This window comes from Onychostruthus taczanowskii, unplaced genomic scaffold, assembly GCF_017590055.1.
Source record: "Onychostruthus taczanowskii isolate IOZ18803 unplaced genomic scaffold, ASM1759005v1 scaffold18, whole genome shotgun sequence".
NCBI classification, from domain to species: domain Eukaryota; kingdom Metazoa; phylum Chordata; class Aves; order Passeriformes; family Passeridae; genus Onychostruthus; species Onychostruthus taczanowskii.
In genome coordinates, this window is record NW_024499017.1 from 10163281 (window position 1) to 10186487 (window position 23207).

Genomic DNA, 23207 nt, shown 5'->3' on the forward strand with positions numbered 1-23207 from the left:
TTTAATTGTTGCTAGAGGGTCTTGGCTGTTTCTGAAGGTAAAGGGCTGTGGTATATGGCTTCTTTTTGCTGGGAGAGCCCTTTGGGGAGGCAGGTCCTGCCTTGTGCCAGGCTGTGGTGCCCTGCCCCTCAGGATGTGGAGGGGTGCCATGGCTGTAGGGATGGCCATGCTCCTGCAGGACCCTTGGGAACACCTCAGCCTCCTTGTTCCCCTCTCTGCCCTTGTGCTGGGATGGCCCCATAGCCATGTTGTGCCTTGTACAGAAAATAACTGCTCATGTTGGCTCAAATCTCATGTCACATTATCTTGCAGTGAATCATCTACCCCATGACTTGACTGCTATTTTTTTTTTAAATGAGTGCCTTTCCTGTAAAACAGGATGCAGATATGCCTTTGTTTCTTTCAGCCACCACCTACTTCTGGTTGGTCTGGTAACTCACTCAGCTGTTTGGCCCCGTTGGTGGGGTTAAGAATGTCCAAATCCCAGTGCCCCCATACAAATGCTGTGCACACTGTGGAATGGCTGGTGCTGTTTTCTGTGGGATTTGCCCTAGAAACCCCATCCAGCCTGGCTTATAAATTCTTAGGTGCTCCTCTTGAGGCTGGGAATTATATTTGGTGGCAAAGTGACTCCCTCAAAGAGAAATGCGAGGTGGCCAGTAATGTATTTCTAGTTATAAAGGGTTTTTTTTTTTTTTTTTTTTTTTTACCCTGCAAAACTGCCTTTCTGCCTACGCCAAAAAAGAAAGCAACCTACCTGCTTTTTTTTCCTTTTGATATCTAAGTAGTGAACCTTTTGTGGCTATGTAGAGCATTATTATTGCTGCTGGTAGTTCCTGCTAGGTTTTGTTTGGATTCTATTCCAACTTGAGTATTAATTTAAACTCATGTGTAATGGAGGTACTGGAAGAGAGTTATTGCTGCCTGTGAGGGTTTGGACTTGGAGGGACAGTGTTTTCCCTCAGTTTTGGTCCAGTGGGTATGTAAAGGAAGATGTAAGCTCTGAGCAGTAGACTAGCAGTGGTTGCATCAAACAACATTATTCACAGCTGGGAGCTCCTGCTGATGCTGGGGAGCTCAAAGTGGTTGGCAGCTCCTTTATCCCTTCTATCTGCCTACCTGCCTTTCCCTCCCCACGTTTCCTCTCATCTCCACCAGCACAGCAGCCACCCGTGGCGGGGCAGAGCAGAAAGTGATGGCAGCTGGTTCTGCTGGATGAGCAAGTGAGGGAAAAACATCACTGATGAGAGCTGAGGAGACTTTTGATCCTTCTAGAAACGGGGGAAGGGTACTGCTAAGTAACCTTGGTGACTGCCAGGAGACAACTCAGAAAAAGACTGGAGTGTTGTATACTGGGGAGTGGCAAGGGAGGAGGAGTTGGAAACGCACTCAGGGGAATTCATTCCTAATCTTTGGTCCATCTGCCTGTGTTGCTTGCTGGGCTGCAACATAACCAATCCAGAGAAAGCAGGTCCCCTCTTTCAAACAGGAAACTTTTTCTAATTGAAGGACGTGCACCTTTGAAACTCTGTCCTAGATTCTAGTTTGTTGAATTAAAAGCCAATTCTGCCATTACCTGAGCAGTTAATAAAATCTATTGCCTTATGATGCATTTTTTCTGCAGGCTAGAATGGATCTGTCTTGGTTGTGGTTTGTGAGATTGAGGGGAAAACACAAAATATAACCTGTATTTCTACTGCACTGAAAAATTTCATTGTGTTCTCTTTCTAAGGCTTGGAAGTAACCAAAACTGCAGAGGTCATTTTTTTAAAATTATTAAAAATAAGTTTACCTTATTAACATTTTAATAAAGAAAATCTCTTTGCAGTGGTGCTCAGAGTTGCTCTTATTTCTTTCTGTTCAATTCCATTCTCTAAAAGGGAAAATACTATTGAGATATGTAAAGCATGATGTTAGATTAAAACTAAACACAGAAATACACCAAAGCAAAAATGCTTTCTAAAGGTGCTGTGTTTGTAGAGGTGCTTGCTCAATATGTGTGATGCAAAATGGGGATGCTTTGTGAAGAAATCATCCTTGTAAAGCCATTGGTTCTGGTCATCAGACTCTATCCAATGCTTTAGTGATGATGCTGCTGATCTATTTGGGAAGTTGGCTGGCTCTCAAGGCAGAGTCTCTTCTCAAAGGCTGTTTCACAGTGAAAATATGCTCAGTGCAGCCGAGTGCATGAATGAAAAAGCCTCTGGTACCTTCTAGTCTGGCAAAATGCAGCACAAAACTCAACTTACTCTGTCTTTTCTGCTGTCCCAGGTAAGAAATGTGTGTTTTTTCCTTGCTTTCTTTCATCTTTCTGCTTTTGTGCATTTGGATTTGAAAGTATTTGTAATTCAGCTCTGATTTCTGAGTAATTATACATTGCTTGAATTACTGTTTAAAGATGCAGGATCTCTGCTCTAAGCCAGTTGCTAGGAATGCAGGATCTCATAGCTCCCTGATTTACAATTACAACCAATTTGCCGTGTGATATATAGCATTTTTTTGTTTCCCTTCAGGAAAGGTGGTGGGGGGAATCTTTCAAGTGTCTCGGTTGCAGCTGCAGCGGCAATATTTTCTGTCATATCAAATGCTGCAACTTTGATTTGCCTCTGTTCTCTGTGCCTTGTGCTGGGTAGTAGGTTTATAGACTGTTACAGGCAGCTCAAGCTATTTACTGCTTTTGTTTTTTTTTTAAATAAAAGAATTGGAGAGGGGGAATATGGAGGAAAAATAAAATCAGACCTTGCAAAAGGCTCCCTTCGCCGTACTCTCCTGATAGATGTGTAACACTCCGTTAGTGACTTGCTGTGTAGCCTTTCTCTTATTAAATGTAATAGATCCCCCTCTGCCAGAAAGCAGAGGAAAAAACACCCAGCCTTAAAAACACGGAGCTGCCGGAGCCCCGCTGCTGCTGCCTGTCAAAGCACGGGGACTCGCTGGGCTTTCACTTCTCAGCTGGTCACTCTCTTTTCCTCTCGCTGCTGTCACAGGGCTCACTTTTGGGCAGCTCAGAGCAGGGCTGGAAATCCTTTGCTGTTGTCCAGCTTAAGTGCATTCTCCCTCCTTCTGTCTCGGGGGCTCCTAAACTTGCGTTTGGTGACAGTGGGCTGAGATCCTCTGCAGGGATGAAAGTTAATTCCTTTTTGGATCGAGTGGGTTTGTTAACCCTTGGAGGGTTGGTGGGGTTTAGTGTCAAACAAGTGCTTGGGACTCTGAGCTTGACCCCCCCGTGTTTGTGTAACTGCAGTCTCCACCAGGTCTGCTAATCCCAAAGAGGGCAATAAGGAGGAAAACGGTGAGGGATCACAACTGGCAGAGCTTTACTGCCAGAGCAGCTGCACAGAGTGTTAGGAGGAGGCAATTGGGTGATCCACATGCTGTGGATCAAGGTTTGGGCACTCAGGTCCTGGTTTAACCTGGTCAGGAGTCAGGGCAGGGACGTGGGTGGCTGGAGCTGTGGGACAGCGGAGGCTCGGTGGCTGGGACTGGGAGTGAGCAAGCACAAAGGCATTTGGGTGGGTTCGGGATACCAGCCCTGCTCCCGGGAGTGGAACAAATGAAAGCAGCTGCCTTGGGCCATGGGTTTGGTGCTGAGCAGCATGTGCTGGTGCCACATGGAGAGTTCCTGGCAGGGCCACTCTGCCAGCCAGGGCTGGGCTCCCTGGCAGTGTCTGAGGGCAGCCTCTGGCTCTGCTGGGACTGGCCCAGGACAGTGGCCAAGCTGCTGCCCAGGGAGGGCTGAGCACTGTCCCGTGGGCTGGGGGAACCCAGAGGGCTCCTGGGGACAAGAAGTTGTCACAAGTGGGCTGAGATCCAGCCTGGGCTGGCAGGGGAGGCAATGCTGGGGGAGAGAGAGGGCACAGGCAGTGGAAGGGTAACCTGTGGATGTACTGAACTGGTGCTCTCATCTTGGCTTTGAGACCTCCCATCTGCTTTGCTTGGCTTTCTCTCTGTTTTCAGTCTTTTTTTGGTACAGCTTCTCTAACACAACGCTGAATTAATAATCTTGAGTTGGGATTTCCTTTAGTGGTCGCTTGCAGGAAAGCAGAATGCATGTGATACAAGAGGATGGACTTCTAGGGCCTATGAAACATAGCTGGCATTTTTTTAACATTAATGACTAAAAATCTGACAAGGTGCAGACACCCGATTCTGAAAACACCCTCTTGTTTTTGTTGATGACTTTCAGTGATGCTCCAGAGGTTCTCCCCAGGCTGGGCTGAGATGAGTTCTGTGTACTGCAGGGCTGAGCTTGGTGCTTTACCCTTGCTTGCAGGTGAAGTGCTCAAATTGCACTCCACCTTCTTTCTCAGCTTGTACAGCTCTCTCTGGTCATGTCTCTCTCCACCATGTGAGCTAGTGCATGTCCAAGTTTACTTTCCAGTTCATGTCTAAGAGTTAATGAATTGGGGAATGAATCAGACTGTAATATGGAAGTGTATGTAATTCTGACTGCAGGTCTAGGTTGTTGAGTATTGGCAGGCAAAAGTATGAATTGGAGTGGGTGCCATGCTAGGGAAAGAAATGGGATTTACTGAAACACTGTTTGGCTTTTCTCTTTGACACCCCACATGCACAACTTTCATGTGACAGGAAGAGTAAACAGAAGAATGTGAGAAACAATATATTAAACAAATGCAGCCATCTGCTTGTGTAGTGGTTGTAACACATTTGGGGATCTTTTTCTGCATGTTTTCTTTTTTTCTCCCTTAGGAGTAGCAAGAATGTCTCATATAATGCAATGCTAGTGGAACCAGAAAGGACCAAGTTTGATAGAATTCTTTCTAAGCAGAAGCAATCTAGTAATCTTGCTGTGGAAGCAGAAGATAGTGATAACTTAGTTTCAAAGTAATGACAGCAAAGTTTGCAGTGTAGAGAAAAAAGTTTGAGGAAATTCTTTTATGTCAATAGGAACCTGGATTGTAAAACGTTTATTCTTAATGAAAAACCCATTTCTAAAATTAGTAACTTGGCTTTTGTGTTTTCTTGGTCTGCCTCTAATTCAACTGTGTTTTTAAAGAAGAAAAACTTTGCCTTTTGAGGCATTAAAAGGATGAAGATGGAAAAGCACTTTTTCATATCAAAGCAGCTCATTAAGTATGTATGCAAAAACTGAGGTAAACAGTGAGCATTAAATGAATTTTTCCTTTTGCAAAGATTTAGTCTACACTACTACCAACTGTTCTGTTTTCACAAAGAGGAAAACTGAGCATTAGCTGGGATAAATGAGAGAGATGTTTCAAGTAATCCTTTAATTCAGACTCACCTTTAAAACTCCAAAGCATAACTATAATATACAGCTTTATTGATCTGAAGCTGACAATAAAAACTAAATGTACTCTGGTAGCTTATGCAGTTCACGGTACAGTAAGCAGTAAATGCATACTCTGATCTGATAGAATTAAAAATCTGTGTTTTACATTTTCCCCAAAGGGTAGTTTCTAAAATCTGCATATAAAATATTTGTTTTACACCAAAAGTTGTTCACAGGCTTCCTTTTTATGTCATGCCTTTCATGCAGAGAGAGGACTCAAAATTTGTAAGTAAGGCTTACAGGGTGAGGAAAACCCCCTGCATTTTTGATAATTTTGACAATAACTGTCACGTTTCACTGGGTTGCAACCAAGTAAATTGGAAAAATGTGTAGATTTTACAAGCTTGTCATTAGAGTGAATAGAGAAAATTAGTCCTCAAACTCTTTCCCCTAATGCAGAGCCCACACTGCTGCATTCTTAAGCTTTTATTTGTTCAAATTTCTCCAGAAGAGGGCTCTGTGCACAGCTTGAAAGGCAGCACCAGGTATTGAAAGCAAAAGAAATTTAACAGCTTCAGGAATAAAGACAAGTCTTGCTCACAGAAGTGTGTTAATATAACATTGCAGATTATGCTCAAATTTTGACCAAGTACCTCCCTGTTCTATCTTGTTGCTGTTGGTCTTATTATTTGAGAGTTCTAGAGAAGTCCTGTGGTTCTTGTGCTATATCATAGTTGTAGAAATGCTTTAAAAATGTTACAGAAAGTCAATTGTCAATTGCTCTGTATAATTATTTCTACTGATGGGCACTTTGTGAGCAGGCTGATGCTTGCTCCCCACAGTTTTAGGCCATAGGTTTTGGCTATGCAGTCAAAAACCAACTTCCAGTTGCATATCTCATTCACAAGATGGTGTCTCCCAAAACACAGAGCCATTCCAGCAGCTGTGTTGTCCTATTTCCCAAATTTTACCTTGGAGGGAAGGTTGGCACTGGTGAATTACGATGGCTTTTGGCTTACAGCTCTAACCTCTAAAAATATCCTTACACAGGACCTGACCACAGCCCTGACTGCTACGCAAGGGGGGTTTGTTATGGCAGACAAGTGAAAACATGAAAATGCTTCTGCAATTATGGTAATTAAACCCCACTTTGTGTACCCCCTGAGACTCAATCCTTCAATCTAAGGCATAGTTTAGGTGATATGTTGTGTCCTGCTTTCTGTTTCTTAGAATCAAAACTTCAAAAAGGTTTTCTTAGCACAACTAATATCTGTGCTGTGATCCACTGGGAGTTATTGACTTGGCTTTTAGTGACTTGGCAGCTAAGAAATGGGTATTCCTAAAAGCTGTCTCAGTGCAGCAGGTTCTATTAGAACCACATAGATGGCAAAAGTGGTGCCCCTTCAAGGAGTTGTGAAGTTCTGCTTTCCTTTTCTTCTTTTTTGCTGCAAGATAAGCAGGCTCTTCCCATTCTATTAATATGTAAAAGCAAGGCAGATAACAGAGCTCTCAGTGTTCCACTCTTGCTGCATCACTGCTGGAGTTGCAGCTCTAATCTTCAGCTGCTGGGTTGCACCAGTGTGCTGCATGCCAGGACTTTGACCTCAGGTTTCAGAGTTTCTGTGACAGCACAAACCTGTGGCTGCAGCTCTCTGGCCACAGAGAACAACAGGCACAACTTTCCCAGGCATTGTCCTGGGGAAGGCTGTGAAAAGATCAGAGAAAAGAATGAGAAACAGTTCTTATCTTCACTGGCTGCACCTGTTGTTGTCCAAATCAGGGGCAATGAAGATGGTGAAGAGCCTTGAGGGGAAGTGGTGTGAGGAGTGTCTGAGAGCACCTGGCTTGTTCAGCCTGGAGAAGAGGAGACTGAAGGGTGATTTCATTGCAGTCACAACTTCCTCGTGAGGAGAAGAGGAGGAGCAGGCACTGATCTCTGCCCTGTGTGACCAGTGCAGGACCACAGGGAATGGTCTGAAGTTGTGTCATGGGACGTTTGGGTTTCATGTTAGGAGTTTTCCACCCAGAGGATGAAATAGTCTCCCCAGGGCAGTGGTTGCACCACTGAGCCTGAGAGAGCTCAAGAAGAATTTGGCCAATGCTCTTGGGCACGTGGAGTGACTCTGGAGGATGGTCCTGTGCAGGGCCAGGAGCTGGACTCGATGATCCTTGTGAGTCTCTTCCAATTCCACGTATTCTGTGATTCTAACTAGACATTCATCTGTGCAGGCAAAAAGACAAATCTACAATGTCCACTGGGGAGGAGAAACAGAATGAGAGGCATTTGTCATCCTTAGGAGACTAAGTGGGCTATTGCATTTCCCAGTTAACTCTGGATGATATTAGTGGGTTCTTGATCATGGCCATATGGTTGCACTGTGCCCTGCCCTAATCACCAGATGGAAGGGACCAGCCCAGATGGGAGGCTGTGTTTTTCTGCCACTTCACGTGTCCTGCAGCTAACACAGTGTTAGTGTACACAAATCAGGAGGATATTAAATGCCAAAGAGGAGAGAAAAATAAGACTTGCTTTATTAGCCACTGTTTCATTATTCAGAAGTCTTGGAAATTTGCTCACTACTGCTTTTTAAAGGTTTTTTTTTTTGTTTGTTTTTTTGTGTGGTGAGAACTGTATTGTCTGTCAAATGGAAGAATCTAAATCTTTGAAAGCCTTGCTGTTTCATATGAAGGGAACCCATTCTGCTCCTATCTTATCCAATATTCTCTTGTTTTGCACCATTAATTTTCTTGGCTAGAGGAAAAAAAGAAGGATTTTAAGATTTGGTTTGATGGAGCTGGTTAGAACAGTTCTATGAGCAGACTAAAATAAATATGAGTTATTAAGAGTGGGGTGAATCTTTTCAACACACAGTGGTTTTCAGTATCTCTAACCACTTGGAAAAGCTGATTAAGGTGTTTAAATAGCTTCTGATATCTCTGAATGTCCATGTATGGATGTCTAATTTGGTATCTTTATGGGCCTTGTTCTTAGGAAACTGAACATTCACCTTCAAGTCTTTGAAATGTCTCAAAATTGGACACACATACACAGATCCCTGAAATTAATAAGATTTTATTACCTAGGATTCCTTAGACTCTACTTGATAAAGGTTTTGCTCCCAAAATGTTCATTTAAATAAATAAAAAACCCTAGCAAACCACTAATAATAGCTATTTATTTTAGTCTAAATTATTTCATTCTCTTGCTGTGAACAACTAATGCTTAATTCCTTATTAGTAATGACAATGTATATATTTCGAAAAGTTAATATTTAATTCCCAGGGACTTTGCAGCTTGGTATTTAATGAAGAGCAAATAATTCTTGTGTGTATGAAGGCTGTGTTAACTATGCAGACAGCAAGTGGGTTTCTAAAAGTTTGCAGACTTTTTAGGATTTTGAGCAATCATGGCAGATGGACCTTGTGGAATTTGTGTGTAACAAGGACTCAAAATGCTGAAAATCTCAGGTTTTAGGCCATTAAGATGTCTCAGCACTGTTCAGGTGGTTGTATGCAAAGAAATATTTACACCTAAAACTGGAATTCAGGACAGGAGATGCTCACTTGCAAATATCTGTACCTGTAAGCTCAGGTTACCTCAGCTGTGAGTTTTTTGTGTGTTTGTTACCCCTCTCCCTTCCCTGGGCTGGGTTTGAGGGCTCCTTTCCTGCTCCAAGGCAAGGCTGACAAACTTGGCTAGACACTCAGCTGAGGGAGTCCTGATTCTCTGCATTAATGGCTGGCTGCCACATGGGCAGGAGCACAGCTGTGGCACACGTAGAAAGACCATGGATAACTGCTTATATTGCTACAAATCAATCCATAAAAGCGTTGACACATTGAGTTTTGTTCAAACTGCTACGGAGCAAAAAATCCCAAACGTGTTACAAAGCACTTATCATGCTGATAATTGGCTCATCTACTTTATAGACACTCAATCTCTTTCTTTTCATCTTCTTGGCATAACTTGGAATTGGGCTTCTGTACAAGTTGTCAGTAGAGTCCTGAAGTCAAATGCAGGGGATTTTGAACCTGTAAGTGCAAAACAAAATCTGGCAGTTGTCCATGGGGTCACTGTATAAAGGGAGGTATCTCAGCTGCCTGGAATTGGAGTATGATGCACAGCTTGTATAAAAGGATAGAGGCAGGGGAGTATGATGTAAAATTTCCCCTTCCTTAGCCTGTTACAGTGTTCTTGTGTATAATTGCATTTTCAGCCGTGGGTAACTGCTTGGGAGCAGAGAAAACCCCAGAAATAGTGTCTCCAGAATCTTGCAATTTCCCATAGACAAAACTTCTTGCTTTGAGTTCCTCTGCTGCCAAATAAGGTGTATTTATACACTTCTCTTGAGACAGCCCTGTGCTGTCCCTGAGGAACTGCATTTTATCAGACAACAAACAGCTATAACAGAATGTGAGAACTGAACATAGCACTGCTCTGGAGTTGACAAAGCAGGAAATTCAGAGCATCTGGTACTTTGGTCCCTGAGTGAAAGGCGATGGAATTAGGCATTAGAATTGGATGGGCATTTCCTTCCCCATCAAACCCATTGTTTCAGAGCTCTGTCAGAGGAAGCTGAGCAGCTCCAACTGTGCTTTCAGCAAGAATGGGTATCTCAGCTGCAGGTTTGAGTTGATCTGTGCAGTTAAATAACCAGCCAAAATAAAAGGTGTTCAGCTTGACCTTCTGCCAAGATAACTGGTCTTGCAAGTGCCAGGAAGTCCCAGTTATTATCCAGGTGAAATTCAAAATAAAATACCTGTGGGTAAAGATGAATGAGAATGATATTAAAATAGAACAATGCATAAAATTCTGTCTTGGTTTCTGGGCATATTTGCTAGCTCACTACCAGAAGGTTGTATTTTGTACCAGGCCAAGTGAATTTATTGTTTTCTAAGATGTTTGTTTTCATAATTCATGATTAGATTGAACTAACTGGACTCTGAACACTATAAATCTTGATTTAAGGATATTGATATTCCTGTCAATTTACTAATACACAGCTCTAACCTGAACACTACACAAGTCAGGTGCATATTTGATAATCTTTCCTTAATAATGGATCATAAAATGGTTTGAGTTGGAAGGGACCTTAAAGAGCTTCTCATTCCAACAATTCTGCCACGAGCAGGGACAACTTCCACTAGACCAGGCTGCTCCAAGCCCTGTCCAGCCTGGCCTTGAACATTCTCAAACCATTTGCTCTCTTGCACTTGGGCTTCTGGACTTGATTCTGTGTGAAATTTTGTAATATCATTGCAAGAAGTCATTATTTGGTGGAACAAAGTTGTAGGGATAGTCAGGAAAGCCTGGAGTAATGGGAGATCACATTCCCTGCTTTTTGGGAATGGATAAGCCTCTGAGATCTAGTTTTGAAATAACTGTTTTCTTCTAGTGTTTTAAAGTACAACGTCTCATTAAAAATAATAAACTAGAATGCAATCTCCAGTGTTAAATGTCACCAATGGTTTTCCCTAATTGTTGATCTATGCAGTTTGGTTATCAATGCAGAAATGTGGCACTTTGTCTAGTGAGGGTATTAATTATTGTAATCTGGAAAAAGAGCAGCTGATAAGTTCACATACCAAGTGTTACGAGGTAGTAAGATAACAATGCTGGGGATAAATCGTGAAATTTTGTCTCTTGTGGAAATTCAGGTCTTGCACGTCTCTCAACTTCAGTTTTGTGTGCTTGCAATAGCAAAGCACTGCTGCTTACACCACACAGGAGCAAATCTCCAGAGGATGTGGATTGATTGCACTGCCCCTCGTTTTGTTATCTGGGTGAAGGATGGGTGGTGTCAGTGCCATGTGCATTCACACTGTGCACTGCTTCTATTGCTGGGATAGCTGAGCACCCTACAAATGGTAATGAATTTATCCTTGCTTCCCTAAAATAATTGCTCAGTTACGACAGGAACATTATTCTGAAATGGGAGACAGCCTCCAACATCTGCCTGTTTCAATGACTCGAGGTCTGTTATCTTAGGTGAGCAATGATGTCACCTGCTGTCACTTGGGCTGCTGGTGTTGATTCAGTGGTGACACTTCATTCCACTCCAGAAAGATTAATTCTGATTGGAGGGAGCCCAGAATAAATTCAGTCTTTAGGCCAATCAGAAGGTGGTGTTTCCAGTAGTATTTTAATAATGCAGCTCAACTTTCAAGAATGTAATTAGTTATGATTTGCCAAGAAACTGCCTACCTCTATACTGTAGTTACTCACATAGAGAGGAAACTAATAAGATAAAATATAATCATAGCTGCACAGAGCTCTTTAGGCATAAGGAAATGGAGACTGCTTGGTCATTGCTGGTGCTTGTGATGGCTGCTGGCACAATGATCAGGTGGAGCAGAGGAGGAGGATGAGGCTGGCAGTTCTATTTACACTCAAGGCATTTCAGACCACAGCAGTTTGGGGTTGAAAATGGGGTCGGATAATGCACAACCAACTCTACTTGGGTAGGGCAGAGGTTCTGCATCTTGCCACTGCAACAGGAGACACAGTCTCAGAATATTTCTCCCACCATCTGCTCACTGAAAGAGGTTCCTGTCTTCCTTCCTTTGCTTGGTTTGGAGGAGGCAGAGCTGACAAAATCTCGGGCTGCTCTGGCAGGAGGTGAGCTGCTGGTTGTGGCTGTTCCCCCCCAGGCTTATCTGCTGGAAGTGGGATGTTGCCAGCCTAAAGTGTCACTGTTAGTTGAATTCCTGGGAGCACTAGGACACATGCATGCACCATTTGTTACATGCCCAAAATATGAGACTCCGTGGATTTGTATGGACTGTTAAAAGGCAAAGTCTTATTTTTTGGAACAGCTACTTCTTCGTGTGTGTTTGTCTCTCTGAAATGAGGATTTAGTCTTGCACTTGCTTCCCGGTAATAGAATTTTCAAAGCTTTTCCTCCTTCAGGAGTTAAAGGCACACAAGCACAGAACCTGTTTCTTGCTGTGCATGGGAGCTAAACATTGATTATGGGGTGGGTGAAGGAGGTGTGTAAAACCAACTGACTTTCTTGGCTGCAATAGCTCATGTTGAACCTGAACAGAATTGTTTCTCCAACTTGTTCTTGACTTCTGATTTCTGCATGCTGTGTGTTTGTGGAGTCTAGCTGGGATACACAGGAATAAAAAGCCATCGTGCACAGCATGAATGGTTCTCTCTGCCTTTACCTCCAGGCTGACTGGAAGCATCAGCATTTCTGTAATTTCCTTGTTCAGATTGCTTTTTTCTCTTTTCTCCTCCATCTGGTTAAAATAATTCAGATAGTTTGAGTGCTTTTAGTTTTTGTACTCAAACTTTTCTCCAGAACCCCTAGTGTTGGAGGAAAGGGTGAATAATTTTTACTATTGTGGTTTGACTTAGATGGGGTTCAGCAGGCTCTGCTGGAAAGTCCATCCCAGTTTTAGGCGCTTATAGATGTTTTTCTTCTGGTGATAAAAGAGGATGGAGGCTTTCTTGCACTATGAAGAGAACCAGACACACTTAAGGAGTTGCTTTCCTTTAACAGTTCACATGGGTCATATTTTCACTGGGTAATCTGAAGATTCCCCAGAGCTAGTGCAGTGTTAAGTTCCAACCTTTGGCTCATGTGGTGGGGAACTCTACATGTTGTAATGTCAGTGCTTGTGCTTTTCCTGCTACTTTCATATCACCCTATTGCTTTCTCCCTTAGTTCTTTTTGCTCATGTGGAAAAGAGAATTTCATTTATTGTCCCCAATAATGGTCTTAGGTTTGTGATCTCCTGGAGTCAGAAGTGCTGGGGTAGTAATTTGTTAATAAACATGCTGACATAGCTGCTGAATTTCTTCTCCTTTTCCCTGGTTGACTAAAAGCTACAAGAAAGAAGAGCAAACCTTAAAGCATAAAAATGGAACGGAAAGCAAAACTAAGGGAAAAGAAAAACAAAATGGTATTCAATGTTCTGTCACTTTGCAGCTGTTTGGATTTGGAAAGCAGCCTTTTGTATTTGTGATACAGTCAATGGATGTATACAGGAATGGAGCTCCGTCTGATTTTGCCTGATTTCCACATCTTCATTTGCACCGTCTTGCCTCAGAGCTTAGGCTGACACCCATATCCAGAGCTCTTGCTCATATCTACATCTGAAGTTGTTGGCACCAGGAAATGGTGATACTGTTTTGTGCATGTTTGTGTATATCAGCATGCTGGTTTATGAGAGGCAGGAAATTTAATCCTTTGTACAACTCTTTATCCATTTCCAGCATTCATTAGCTGCCACAGAACTCTCCTCTCTTTTGCATTGTATATTTTGGTGTGGCTTTGTTATAATTTGTTCTATGTCTTGATGGACAACATTTATCCCTACTGCTTTGACGTTGTTGTATTCATTAAATCCATTCTACTGATTCTTTGGCAAGCTTGTTATCACACAGATGAAATAAATGTAGGAGATCTCTTCCTCTAATTGACTAATTGGATGGGGAAGGAGTGGGAGTGGAGAGAACAGAAGACAACTGGGTATAAACTGTGAGGCCAAAGCAGCCTTCATTGCAGGACAGCACTTTGCAATTTCTTTTGGAGTTGTTTGCACGTCATTTCTTTAATTGTCTGAAGTTGGTTTATGTGTATCAGGAGGGTGACTTGCCACTTGTTCCCTGTGTGACACCAGCAGGATTTTAACTGTTTACTGGTGGATGTGAGTATGTCCCAAAGAAAATGGAAAGGTAGGAAAGGGTCAGAGAACCTCAGAGGAGAAGTACAACTCTGTTATGGCTTTCTAGCAATAAATACAAAGCAAGGCAGCTACCAGGAACAGCTAGGTGATGCCTTGCTGAAAAAGGGCAACTCCTAGGAAAGAGAAATGCTCCAAAGTTTTGTCAGATATTATGTGACTTCCCTTCTCCCACTACTTTTGCTAATATATAATTTCACAGATTTATCCCTTTTCTATTATTTTTCTGACAGCTCTTGGAGGCTAGCTAAAGAGCAAGAGATTAAAAGGAAGAGAACCTGGCTTCAGGCACATGTGCAAACTAGCTGTTAGTTTTCTGCAGGTCCTTCCATGCTTCAAACAGAAACAATCCTCCCCTGACAACTGAGCATACAATTCATGTACAATGGATCTGCTTCTGACATTGTATTTCTGGGGCGTTTGTACAACTCGTGATTCATCTGGCAGTGCTTGAGTTTAAGCACTGATAAAGGGAACACAGCAGAGTGCAAATACATTTGACCTTTCAAAACACTGAATAGAAAACAAAAATAGGAAAAATAGTTACTTTGCAGTTTTTCCTTGTACATGTGTAATGACTGCAAGCAGACCAGCATTCCGATTTCTGCCATGGGAGCCTGGACAGCACAGAGGCCTCCAGGCCTCAGCTCCATTGTTCCTCCTGTTCCATTGTGTGTGAGTTAGCCTGGTATTGACATAGAGGTACAGGTCAACTTTGATTTCTCCAGGCCAGGAATTGGCCTGATGTCTGCTGCAGCCAAAAATCTTTACTGTCTGGCATGCTATGTTTGTATAATTGGCACTCTGCTCTTGACTGACTTGCCTGGTAGGCAGGTGACTGAATTCCAAGTGTAAAGTTTCCCTGGAAGTGCCACTTTAAGTCAGTAGCACTGACACAGAACTAAGGCTGGGGCACCCATGGGAAGTTCCTGCCAAAATCCTCAGCCAGCTGCAGCCACAGCTTGGATGCAGCCACCTCATACTACTGCTGTGAGCTGCTCTGAAAAGGGAATAAGTCCATGGGTGCTCTGTGGTGTCAGGGCTGCAGAGCTCAGTCTCGCTGGATCCCTCCTGGAAGGGCAGGGCATGGAAACAGAACTGTGCTTGGGGCACATCAGCCCTGTGCCACTCCCCATGGCATCCCTGCTCCTGGGGAGGATGTGCAGCTCTGAGTAATGCTCCAAATATGATGGGAACTGAAGATCATCCCTTCTGTTCCTTGTAAAACTGTGGTTGATTTGTGAGCACATTCCTTTGCTTTACAAGCAGATGAGGGAAGTGCAGGCCATCTGTCCCAACCTACAAGAGATGTACAGGGTGTGCAGAATTGTGTGCCAGGTTCTGGGTCAGGGGTAGGTTTTAAATGAGGTGACCAGGTTAAACTTTCATCTTGAGCCTCTTTGGGGAAAGGAGAGAAGACTATGCAGCAGCTGGGTGGGGCTCTGATCTGGCATTGCTACAGCTATTTTTGATATTTCTAAAACTACTTTCCAGTAACTGCAGTGGAATTTGGATGGTTTTTTGGTCTGAAGCTTCTTAGCTATTAATGATAGTCCATCTTTGATTTATTTTTACTACCCTGCTGCCTGTCATATGCTGGTCAAGTCTTGTGCAGCAGAGAGAAACATTTTTCCCTTATCCCACTTTCTTATTTCTTGGTTCATTTTGTAGTCACGTCCTGTGGCTGTGTTTACATGAATTTCACTGACAACAAATCTTGAGGAATCTGCTTAAGTAATAATCAATTTTTCTGTTAAATTGCCTTTTTTCCCATATTTTTATATGAATGGATAAACTATCTGATCAGCTTCCTTAGCACCTGTAACAAAAGCTTTCTTTGGTTTTGTTCAGTGCTTCTGGCAAGGCTTCATGCTGAAACAAGGCTGCTGGACTGGGAGGGTTGTAGAATTTGTGAATTTAAAAAGAGGGGAAGAAAAGGAAAGGATAAACTGATATTCTGTCTTTAGTAATTTTCTGCTGTAAAATATGTAACTAGTCACTGGACAGGCAACACTAGAGAATTGAAATTGAAATTTGTCTTTTCCAGAAAAAACTCTAACTGTTCCTTTCAACATTGTTCTCTTTTCTGCATACTTTTGGGACTACACTTCTGGCCTTTTGGCCAAAGCATCACCTTTGTGTAACAGCCCAGCTTTGGCTGGGAAAAACAGGGCAGTGAGTGTACTCAAAGCTGTGGCTTTGAGTGTCCTTAGTTTCAAGTGGGGTTTTTTTGAACTTTGGTTTTTCTCCTAGCCCAGCAAGCTGTGTGTGGACTTTGATATTATTTCTATGTTTTAGCTTCTTTTTTCAGACAGCTGCTTCACTAAGGATCTGAACTGTAAAGCAGTGCTTTTTCCCATCCCACCAACCACATGCATCAGGCTGACCTTTGGCTTGAATGCAAAGTTTGGTGTCAGCCCTGTCCCATTAGCAAATATCACATAAATCATAGTGACAAGGTTTCCAGGCTGCTGTGCCTGGGGGCAGGTTGGCATTGACTGTGTCTGAGAGACAGAAGTGATTTCTGATGTCTGTTAGCACTGTAGGACAGGCTCCAGCAGGCCCAGGAGAGCAGGGTTGTTTCTTGCTCCATCCCTTGCCTGTTTCCATGTGGATGCCCTCCCTTGGGCTTGCCTTGCCTTTGCTGTTTTTGGGTCAGAGCCCACCCCTGGTACCAAGGAATGGCTGCTGGTCCTGGTGGGGATAACTTCACTTGGAGTTTCAGCACTTGGAGCCTCAATTCTCTCTTAACAGCCTCATCCTTGTTGAGCATCTTGATTTCAAGTGTCTGTTGAAGCACTGTAAACAGATTTCCTTCAGCTCTACAGCACTACATGCTGTGTTGCAATACATTGTCTGCTTTAGAGCTGTTAGTGATTCATTAGTTTGCTGTTCCAAAAACCAATTCCAAAGGGATCACTCGTCTCCCTAGAGCAGTGAGGGTATTTTCAAGCTGGCTACACAGTGCTGTGGCTGTTTTTTTGAAACTTGCCTGGTTCAAATCATGTGGCAGTGATACAGCCAAAGGCTGCCAGTTGAATGGAGGATTGCACACAGATTCCATGGGTGGGAACTTGCAATATTCTTAGACACAGCTAATAATAGCTTCTCTTGACTCCTGAAATGTCACAGTGGTCTTGTGGGTAACTGCACTGTGGAAAGCATAAGTTGTTGGGTTTTCTTTGCCACCAAGAGAAGTCCCTGACATGTTCAATGTTGCATTACGCTTGTAACAGAGAAAAGTATGTTGGAAATGAAGAACCTTAATCCATCTGTCTGTGAATTGACCTGTGTCAAGATCTCAGAATTGCAGCTTCAGGCTGGGGACCCAGGACTGTATCCTTTCTGAGATTTTCCTGTTTAGAGATTCCTAAGATCTAATGAGCATGCCTCTGCAAGGGACTTGGAAACATAACAGTGAGAAATCTCAGGTGTATTAAAGAAAAAAGGCTTTCTAACATAAAGCAGTAACTCAGTTTTCTTTAAAGGGGTCAGTTGCTGCCTGACAGACTGTCCTGCAGTCAGGTCTCCAGGGTTTCTGCAGTTTCTGAGTATATCTTTGCCCTAGAACTGGTTTTTCTGGCAGGGAAAAATAACTGCTTTTCACAGAACTTCCAAAGTTTTCAATTGTTTTATGAACCAAGAGAAAACAAAAAATAATAATAATAAAAGAAATCTCTAAATGTTCTGTGGAACTAAGTTAATGCTCTTTCTTATGCTAGCCATTTATTTCTTTTTGCTGTCTAGTGCACCCAGCAAGGAACCAGCAGTACGTCTCCAACTGCAGGATTTACTGTAAGATTTTTATGGACTGCTGGAGACCAGGCAGGGATTTTGATATGTTAGCTGCAGAGTGGCAGAAACTGATACGTAACAAAAATATGAAGACTAAACTCTTAGTCAAAAGGTGCCAGCATTTAGAAGGGTGAGAAGTTAAGCAGCGAGCTTTTGTTAGAGTATAACTGAAATCATAGCTCTGAGCAGGTGAGCTGAGTTTTAAGAGGTGTTGGACTCTTGCTGTCTCCTGGGATTTGGATTAACTGGATACCTGCCCCTTGCAAGTACAGAGCTGCATGGGAATTGCACAGAGCCATTGCACATTCCATGGAGGGGAATGCAAATGTGGGGACAGACAGATGGCCTGTGTTCCAAGTGACTCAGTTGCATTTTACAGCTGTTTATTACAGTTGCAAACACCTGGATGTGTCTTTCAAGGCAGAATTGCATCACTGGGGGCCAGGATAAACAGGACATAATGAAGGGACCTCACTTCCTGCATGCTTCTGTATTTCTGATTTTATTTTCCTGATTTCTCACAGAAATTTGATGATATCCTTTAAAAGCATGAGAAAATAAAGTGTAAATCAAAGGAGGAGCTTGTGAAAGCCTTCCATAAGACTTCATCAATTAGGCTTTGTTTGCAGTCACAGCTCAGGATTCCCAAATCATCCATCAGTACATGTTGACCCTGGTAGTGATAACTCGGAGGAACATGGCTTGTGGCGGATCTTGGAAGAGTCTTGTACTCAATTTGTTTATTTGAACTAATCACTTTAATTATAGTAATCAATTTGTATCTTAATGAGCAATCCATCCGTCTATTTGTGCAGTACTGCCAGAATTTAGTCCTCATCTTAGATATGTTACAGGCTTCTTGTGCCAATGAAGATATATTTTCAGAGCATTTCGGGAATTGTGGTTCACAGAAAGACTTCACCTGAAGGGGAGGCTTGGCTGTTGTCATTTTTTTTTTTGTTCAAGAATCTGAAATACATCATCAACATTAATGCTTTAAGTAAAGAAAAATAAGGTTAGAATCAATGGGGTTTTAAGAATATTATCCTCTTTCCCCAAGGTTTCTTTTCTTTTCCAGAAGTACTGTGTAATTTTATTTGCTTGGCAACTTAAATTAACTTGCTCGTAAGCATTTAAAGCAAATTGTGTGCTTACAAATCTGAGAATAAAAGCAGAAAATATTTGTCTTGCAATAAGTTTTTATTCCTCTTGCATTTATTGTACTTTGTCCCCTCTACCCTCTGAATCATGACAATCAGGCACTGGAAAACATATTTTATATGAGGATCCATGTAAGTCCTGGCAGATGGATAATGGGTTACTCTCAGCTGCTCTTTGCCATTGCTGGATAAACCCCATCTTGCACTGTCTCACAGAAGTCATCAGGCTTCATTTCAGCTTCATCCTTCTTTGTCATCCTGATAGGCAAAGGCACTGGGGAATTAAGACATGAAATTATTGGTATTCTTAGAGAAGCAATGTCTGGAACATGTGACAATTGCTGGATCTGTGTTTCTGTTTCAACTTGCTGAAAGAATTAGGTTCCCATTCTCTCCTCGTGCTGTCTGCAGTTTGCTGTGATCAAAGAAAGGAGTGGAGGTGCTCTACTAGCAATGCTTCTCTCTCTCTGCATGAAAGAACAAATTACTACAGTTTTCCCCTTCACAGAATAATGTGTTCATCCACCTACTTCAGAGCAGTCAGCAACTCTTTGTGAGATATTGGTGCAGGCCCTGGCTGCTCCTCAGGTGGCTGCAAGTGCCACATTTGTCACTCCTTCCCAGTGTTTTTGGCATTACTCTGAGCTACTCAGAGGAGGGAAGCAGTGAGACCTGCCCAAACTTCCCCACGTGACCAAGTTGGTGATTTCCTTTCTATGTGTAACATCTGTGCAGCACAAAAGCAGGATGTGACAATCCTTCATGTCCCCAGTGAAGTGCTTGCTGGAGGTCCTACATAAGACAACTGACAGCTGACTGCCAATGGATTTTTTTCTTTATAACACAATTCGAATTAGAGTTTAACAGCTAGGAGTTAGTTGTTTGAATAATAATTGATCAGATTCCTCTAAGTGAAACACTTGGAAAGAAAACAATGATAGCCAGTATGAGTGCAATGATTTAAATACAAAATTGCATTATGACATTCAGATGCATATAAGTTCTATCCTAGAACTTCTTTCTTAGACCATTTTTAGGTATAGTACAATGTTTGAACAACAAGATCTTGAAAAGAAATGCTTGCTTTTTAAAGTTTTTCATGATTTTGACATTATACTTTAGAGCAGAAATTGTGATGTCATTTCTAAAGTCTGAGAGGTTTATCTGTCAAGTATTAGTAACAGATAAACATTTTGTTTGTTTTCTGCATTTAATGTATTGTGGTATTAACAGAAGATAGAAATCAGATTTTCTTTCTCTGATGAGCCCTTAAATTCAATTTAGCTGGAATGAGGTAAACAACACTATGATTTGAAAGAGGATAAACCTCCCTGAGCTATTAGGGAACTTGTATATGCCTGAATGTCCTTGCTATTATCATAACTTTAATCATTGTAAGCTGCAAGCACATTCAAAGTATTATCTAAGCCTGACAACATCCTCAGTGTTAGTACAATGCATTAAAAAAAGCCTTTTGTGCAATCTCTGTCTCAAGGACAAGCCACCTAATTAACAGACCAGCCTGAAACACACACTGTTGTGTTTGTCTTTATTAAGACATAATGAATTGCAGAACTCAAAGTTGTTTTTTTGAATCAGAATGATCTGAGGGAAGCATTTCATGGCAGGGAGTGGAAAAATGTGAAGGCATGAAACACCACAGTGAGGAGAATGTTAAGTATTTCCATGTTGTGTGTATCCATATATACGTGAAAATATGTATGAATAGATGTAGGATCCTACACACAATGTAAGGCAGGCAAAAACCTGTGTGTTGTTGAGCTACAATGTTGGTTTTTTAAAAATTCCTAAAGGTAATACTTGGTTTGTAACTCATTATTGTTTTAACTTGCGTTCATGCCGTAAGATTGAAGCTTCCGAGCTTTAGGGATTCACCTCAGGTTGCTCTGATTGAGTTGGGATATTCATATAAAATCCAGTCAGAGCCCAGTCTGACTCTTGCTCTCAGGTTTTGAACCTGTGTGTATTTTTGAGCACACTCAAACTCACAACAGTGGTATGAAAGCTCAAATCAGCTATTTTGAAGAGCAAGGACTGAGTATCTTTATAGCTTTGGGTCCAGCTGTGCACTGCACTCATGGGTTTATGCTTGCTAAATTCTTACAATGGGTACACTGATAAAGCAACAGCAGCTGCAGACCAGAAATGTGCATGGAGTAGTTTGAAGGATTGATCTACTGGAAGAATTACAAATAAAAATTTGCCAGGTTAGATGGATTTTAAAATATCTTGTTGTTATCCTCAAGAGCTTCATTCAGGACCATGTGGATCCTTCCTTCCTGTGTGGTTTTGGCAGGCTGGATCTGATAGTTTTTAACCACAAGTGCTTCCCTACCTAAACATGCAGCTTCACAGAAGGATTTCTTTGGACAAGCATAATTCATGTGAATTATATCCACCAGGATTTGGGCCTCTATCAACCCAATAGGAATTATCACTTTTAAGATTCTGGAAATACTTGCTCACAAGAGAATACTGATGTGATATTTAAAAAGAGCCTTAAAGCAAGTGTCAAAATATGAGCAGACCTTAGAGATACATCAGGTATAACTATATGCAGGGCAACTTAGAGCAAACCACAAAATGGTGTTTTTATTTTCCCCTGTGGTGTGATGTTATAGCAGAGAATGGTGTGTAAAGCAGAAAATGTAATGTGTTTCCTTTTTTTTTCTCCTGCTTTTAAGTACAGTGACATGTCCTAATTTAGACCTAATTTTCATTCCTGTAACATTGCTTGTAATAACGTCTAAAGTCCTCAGAATTAATTTGACTGGAAAAATTCCAGAAGGACTTTCAATTTTTCTCATTAAAAACATTATAGATGTCTTAATTAGGCACTGTTATTAATAGTAATATTACTCAATTTAGAACTACACACTTAAGATGTGGTTACCTCTGGTGTGATTAGTCAGAGAAGCTCTGCTACGCAAGGTTGCACACTAGAATTCTGAACAGTTAAATATTTAGAGCCAGATGCTCAGCTGTGTAAATTGTGTGGCTACTGTGGCCTCAGTGGAGCTAGACTAGTGTACATTAACTGGGGATTTGCTATCTAAAGTTATAAACAATCATTTCTGGCTCATCTCCCCCACTATTTCTCTTTTTCTTTTCCTTTCTCATATTTAGCTTGTTTTTTCTCTCCATGGTAGAATAAGCCTATGAAGTAACACATGCACAGGTCCCTGCTCCAGGATAGGCTGTTTAACCACTAAAGCCATTCTACACTTGTATTTCTCTTCCCCTCTGCTGTCCCAGGGGGACTTCCCTGACTGAAGTGAACCTGCTCCTGATTTAGAGCACAGTTCAAGCACCTTGTCCCCGTGTCTTCCACTCTAATGGGATCTGTTACAGGCTCCAGGTTGTGGCAATTTGCTCTGCTTGGTGAGGACCTGCTGCTGCGACACGTGAGGGGAAAATTAGGTGGAATGTTTTATTTGCTTGCCTAGACACAGGTTTACACTAACTTTTAAAGTACTCTGTAGAGCAGTTAATGTGTGTGTTTTCCTGTTAGAAGATTGAAAGGGGCTGTTTAGGTTTACTATATTTGTGCCTGGCTCTGTTAGCACAGAGGAACCCATGACAGTGTTCAGGTCTATAATTACTGTGGCTCCTCTTTGGTACTGCTGATGTTTATTGTGAGTGGGGATAGGAAAGGTGGTTGGCTGCCTGGGCTGTTGCTGCTCTGTGCCTTCAGCTGGGGAGCTTGTACAAAATAACAGCTGGACTTTGATTGCCATCAGGTTATAAGGTTAAAGAAGTCACCCCCTCTACTTTTTAAAGTCACACAGCAAATATGAGGTGTAAGTTAAACTGAATGTAACACACCAAATCTTTGCCTGTTCTGTTGCTCAGCAATCCCAGGGTTTATATTCCAAGTAAATTCCATATTCCAAATTTATATTCCATGTAAATTCTCACCTAGGCTGTGTAAAAGCTTTGTGTGGAGTAAAAAGCTGCTCTTTGTGTGACCTGTGTGAAACCCAGATTTGTGTCATCCTGCAGGTAGCCCAAGCATGAAATGAACAGTCATCACACATTCAGGTTCAGGTGGACAGATGTGCACAGGGCTGTTAAAGGCATCTGGATACAGAATTGGTGTATGGGATAGTACTGAAACCTCAAAATGCAACAGACATTTGCATCTGTTCACTGATGTATATAATGACGAGTTATTTGGGATAGTGGGGTGTGAAGCTTAAGAGAAGCTTAATGATTTTTCCTTTAATAAATCATTTGACTACAGAAGTGTCATTTTTTATTAGCTTGCAATTTTGTAAAAGTTAAGA

The 23207-nt window shown here is 42.0% G+C and overlaps 1 protein-coding gene across 2 annotated transcripts in view; it reads left to right on the forward strand.

Annotated features, from left to right (window-relative positions):
• The first annotated feature begins 2126 nt into the window (after positions 1-2126).
• Positions 2127-23207, forward strand: part of CDH13 (cadherin 13) — a 433407-nt gene continuing 412326 nt past the window's right edge. For both annotated transcript variants that reach the window (XM_041400548.1, XM_041400547.1), the window contains exon 1: positions 2127-2271. In XM_041400548.1, coding sequence (XP_041256482.1) covers positions 2227-2271 — 45 coding nt within the window. In that variant the 5' untranslated portion in view covers positions 2127-2226. The remainder of the gene's footprint in view (positions 2272-23207) is intronic.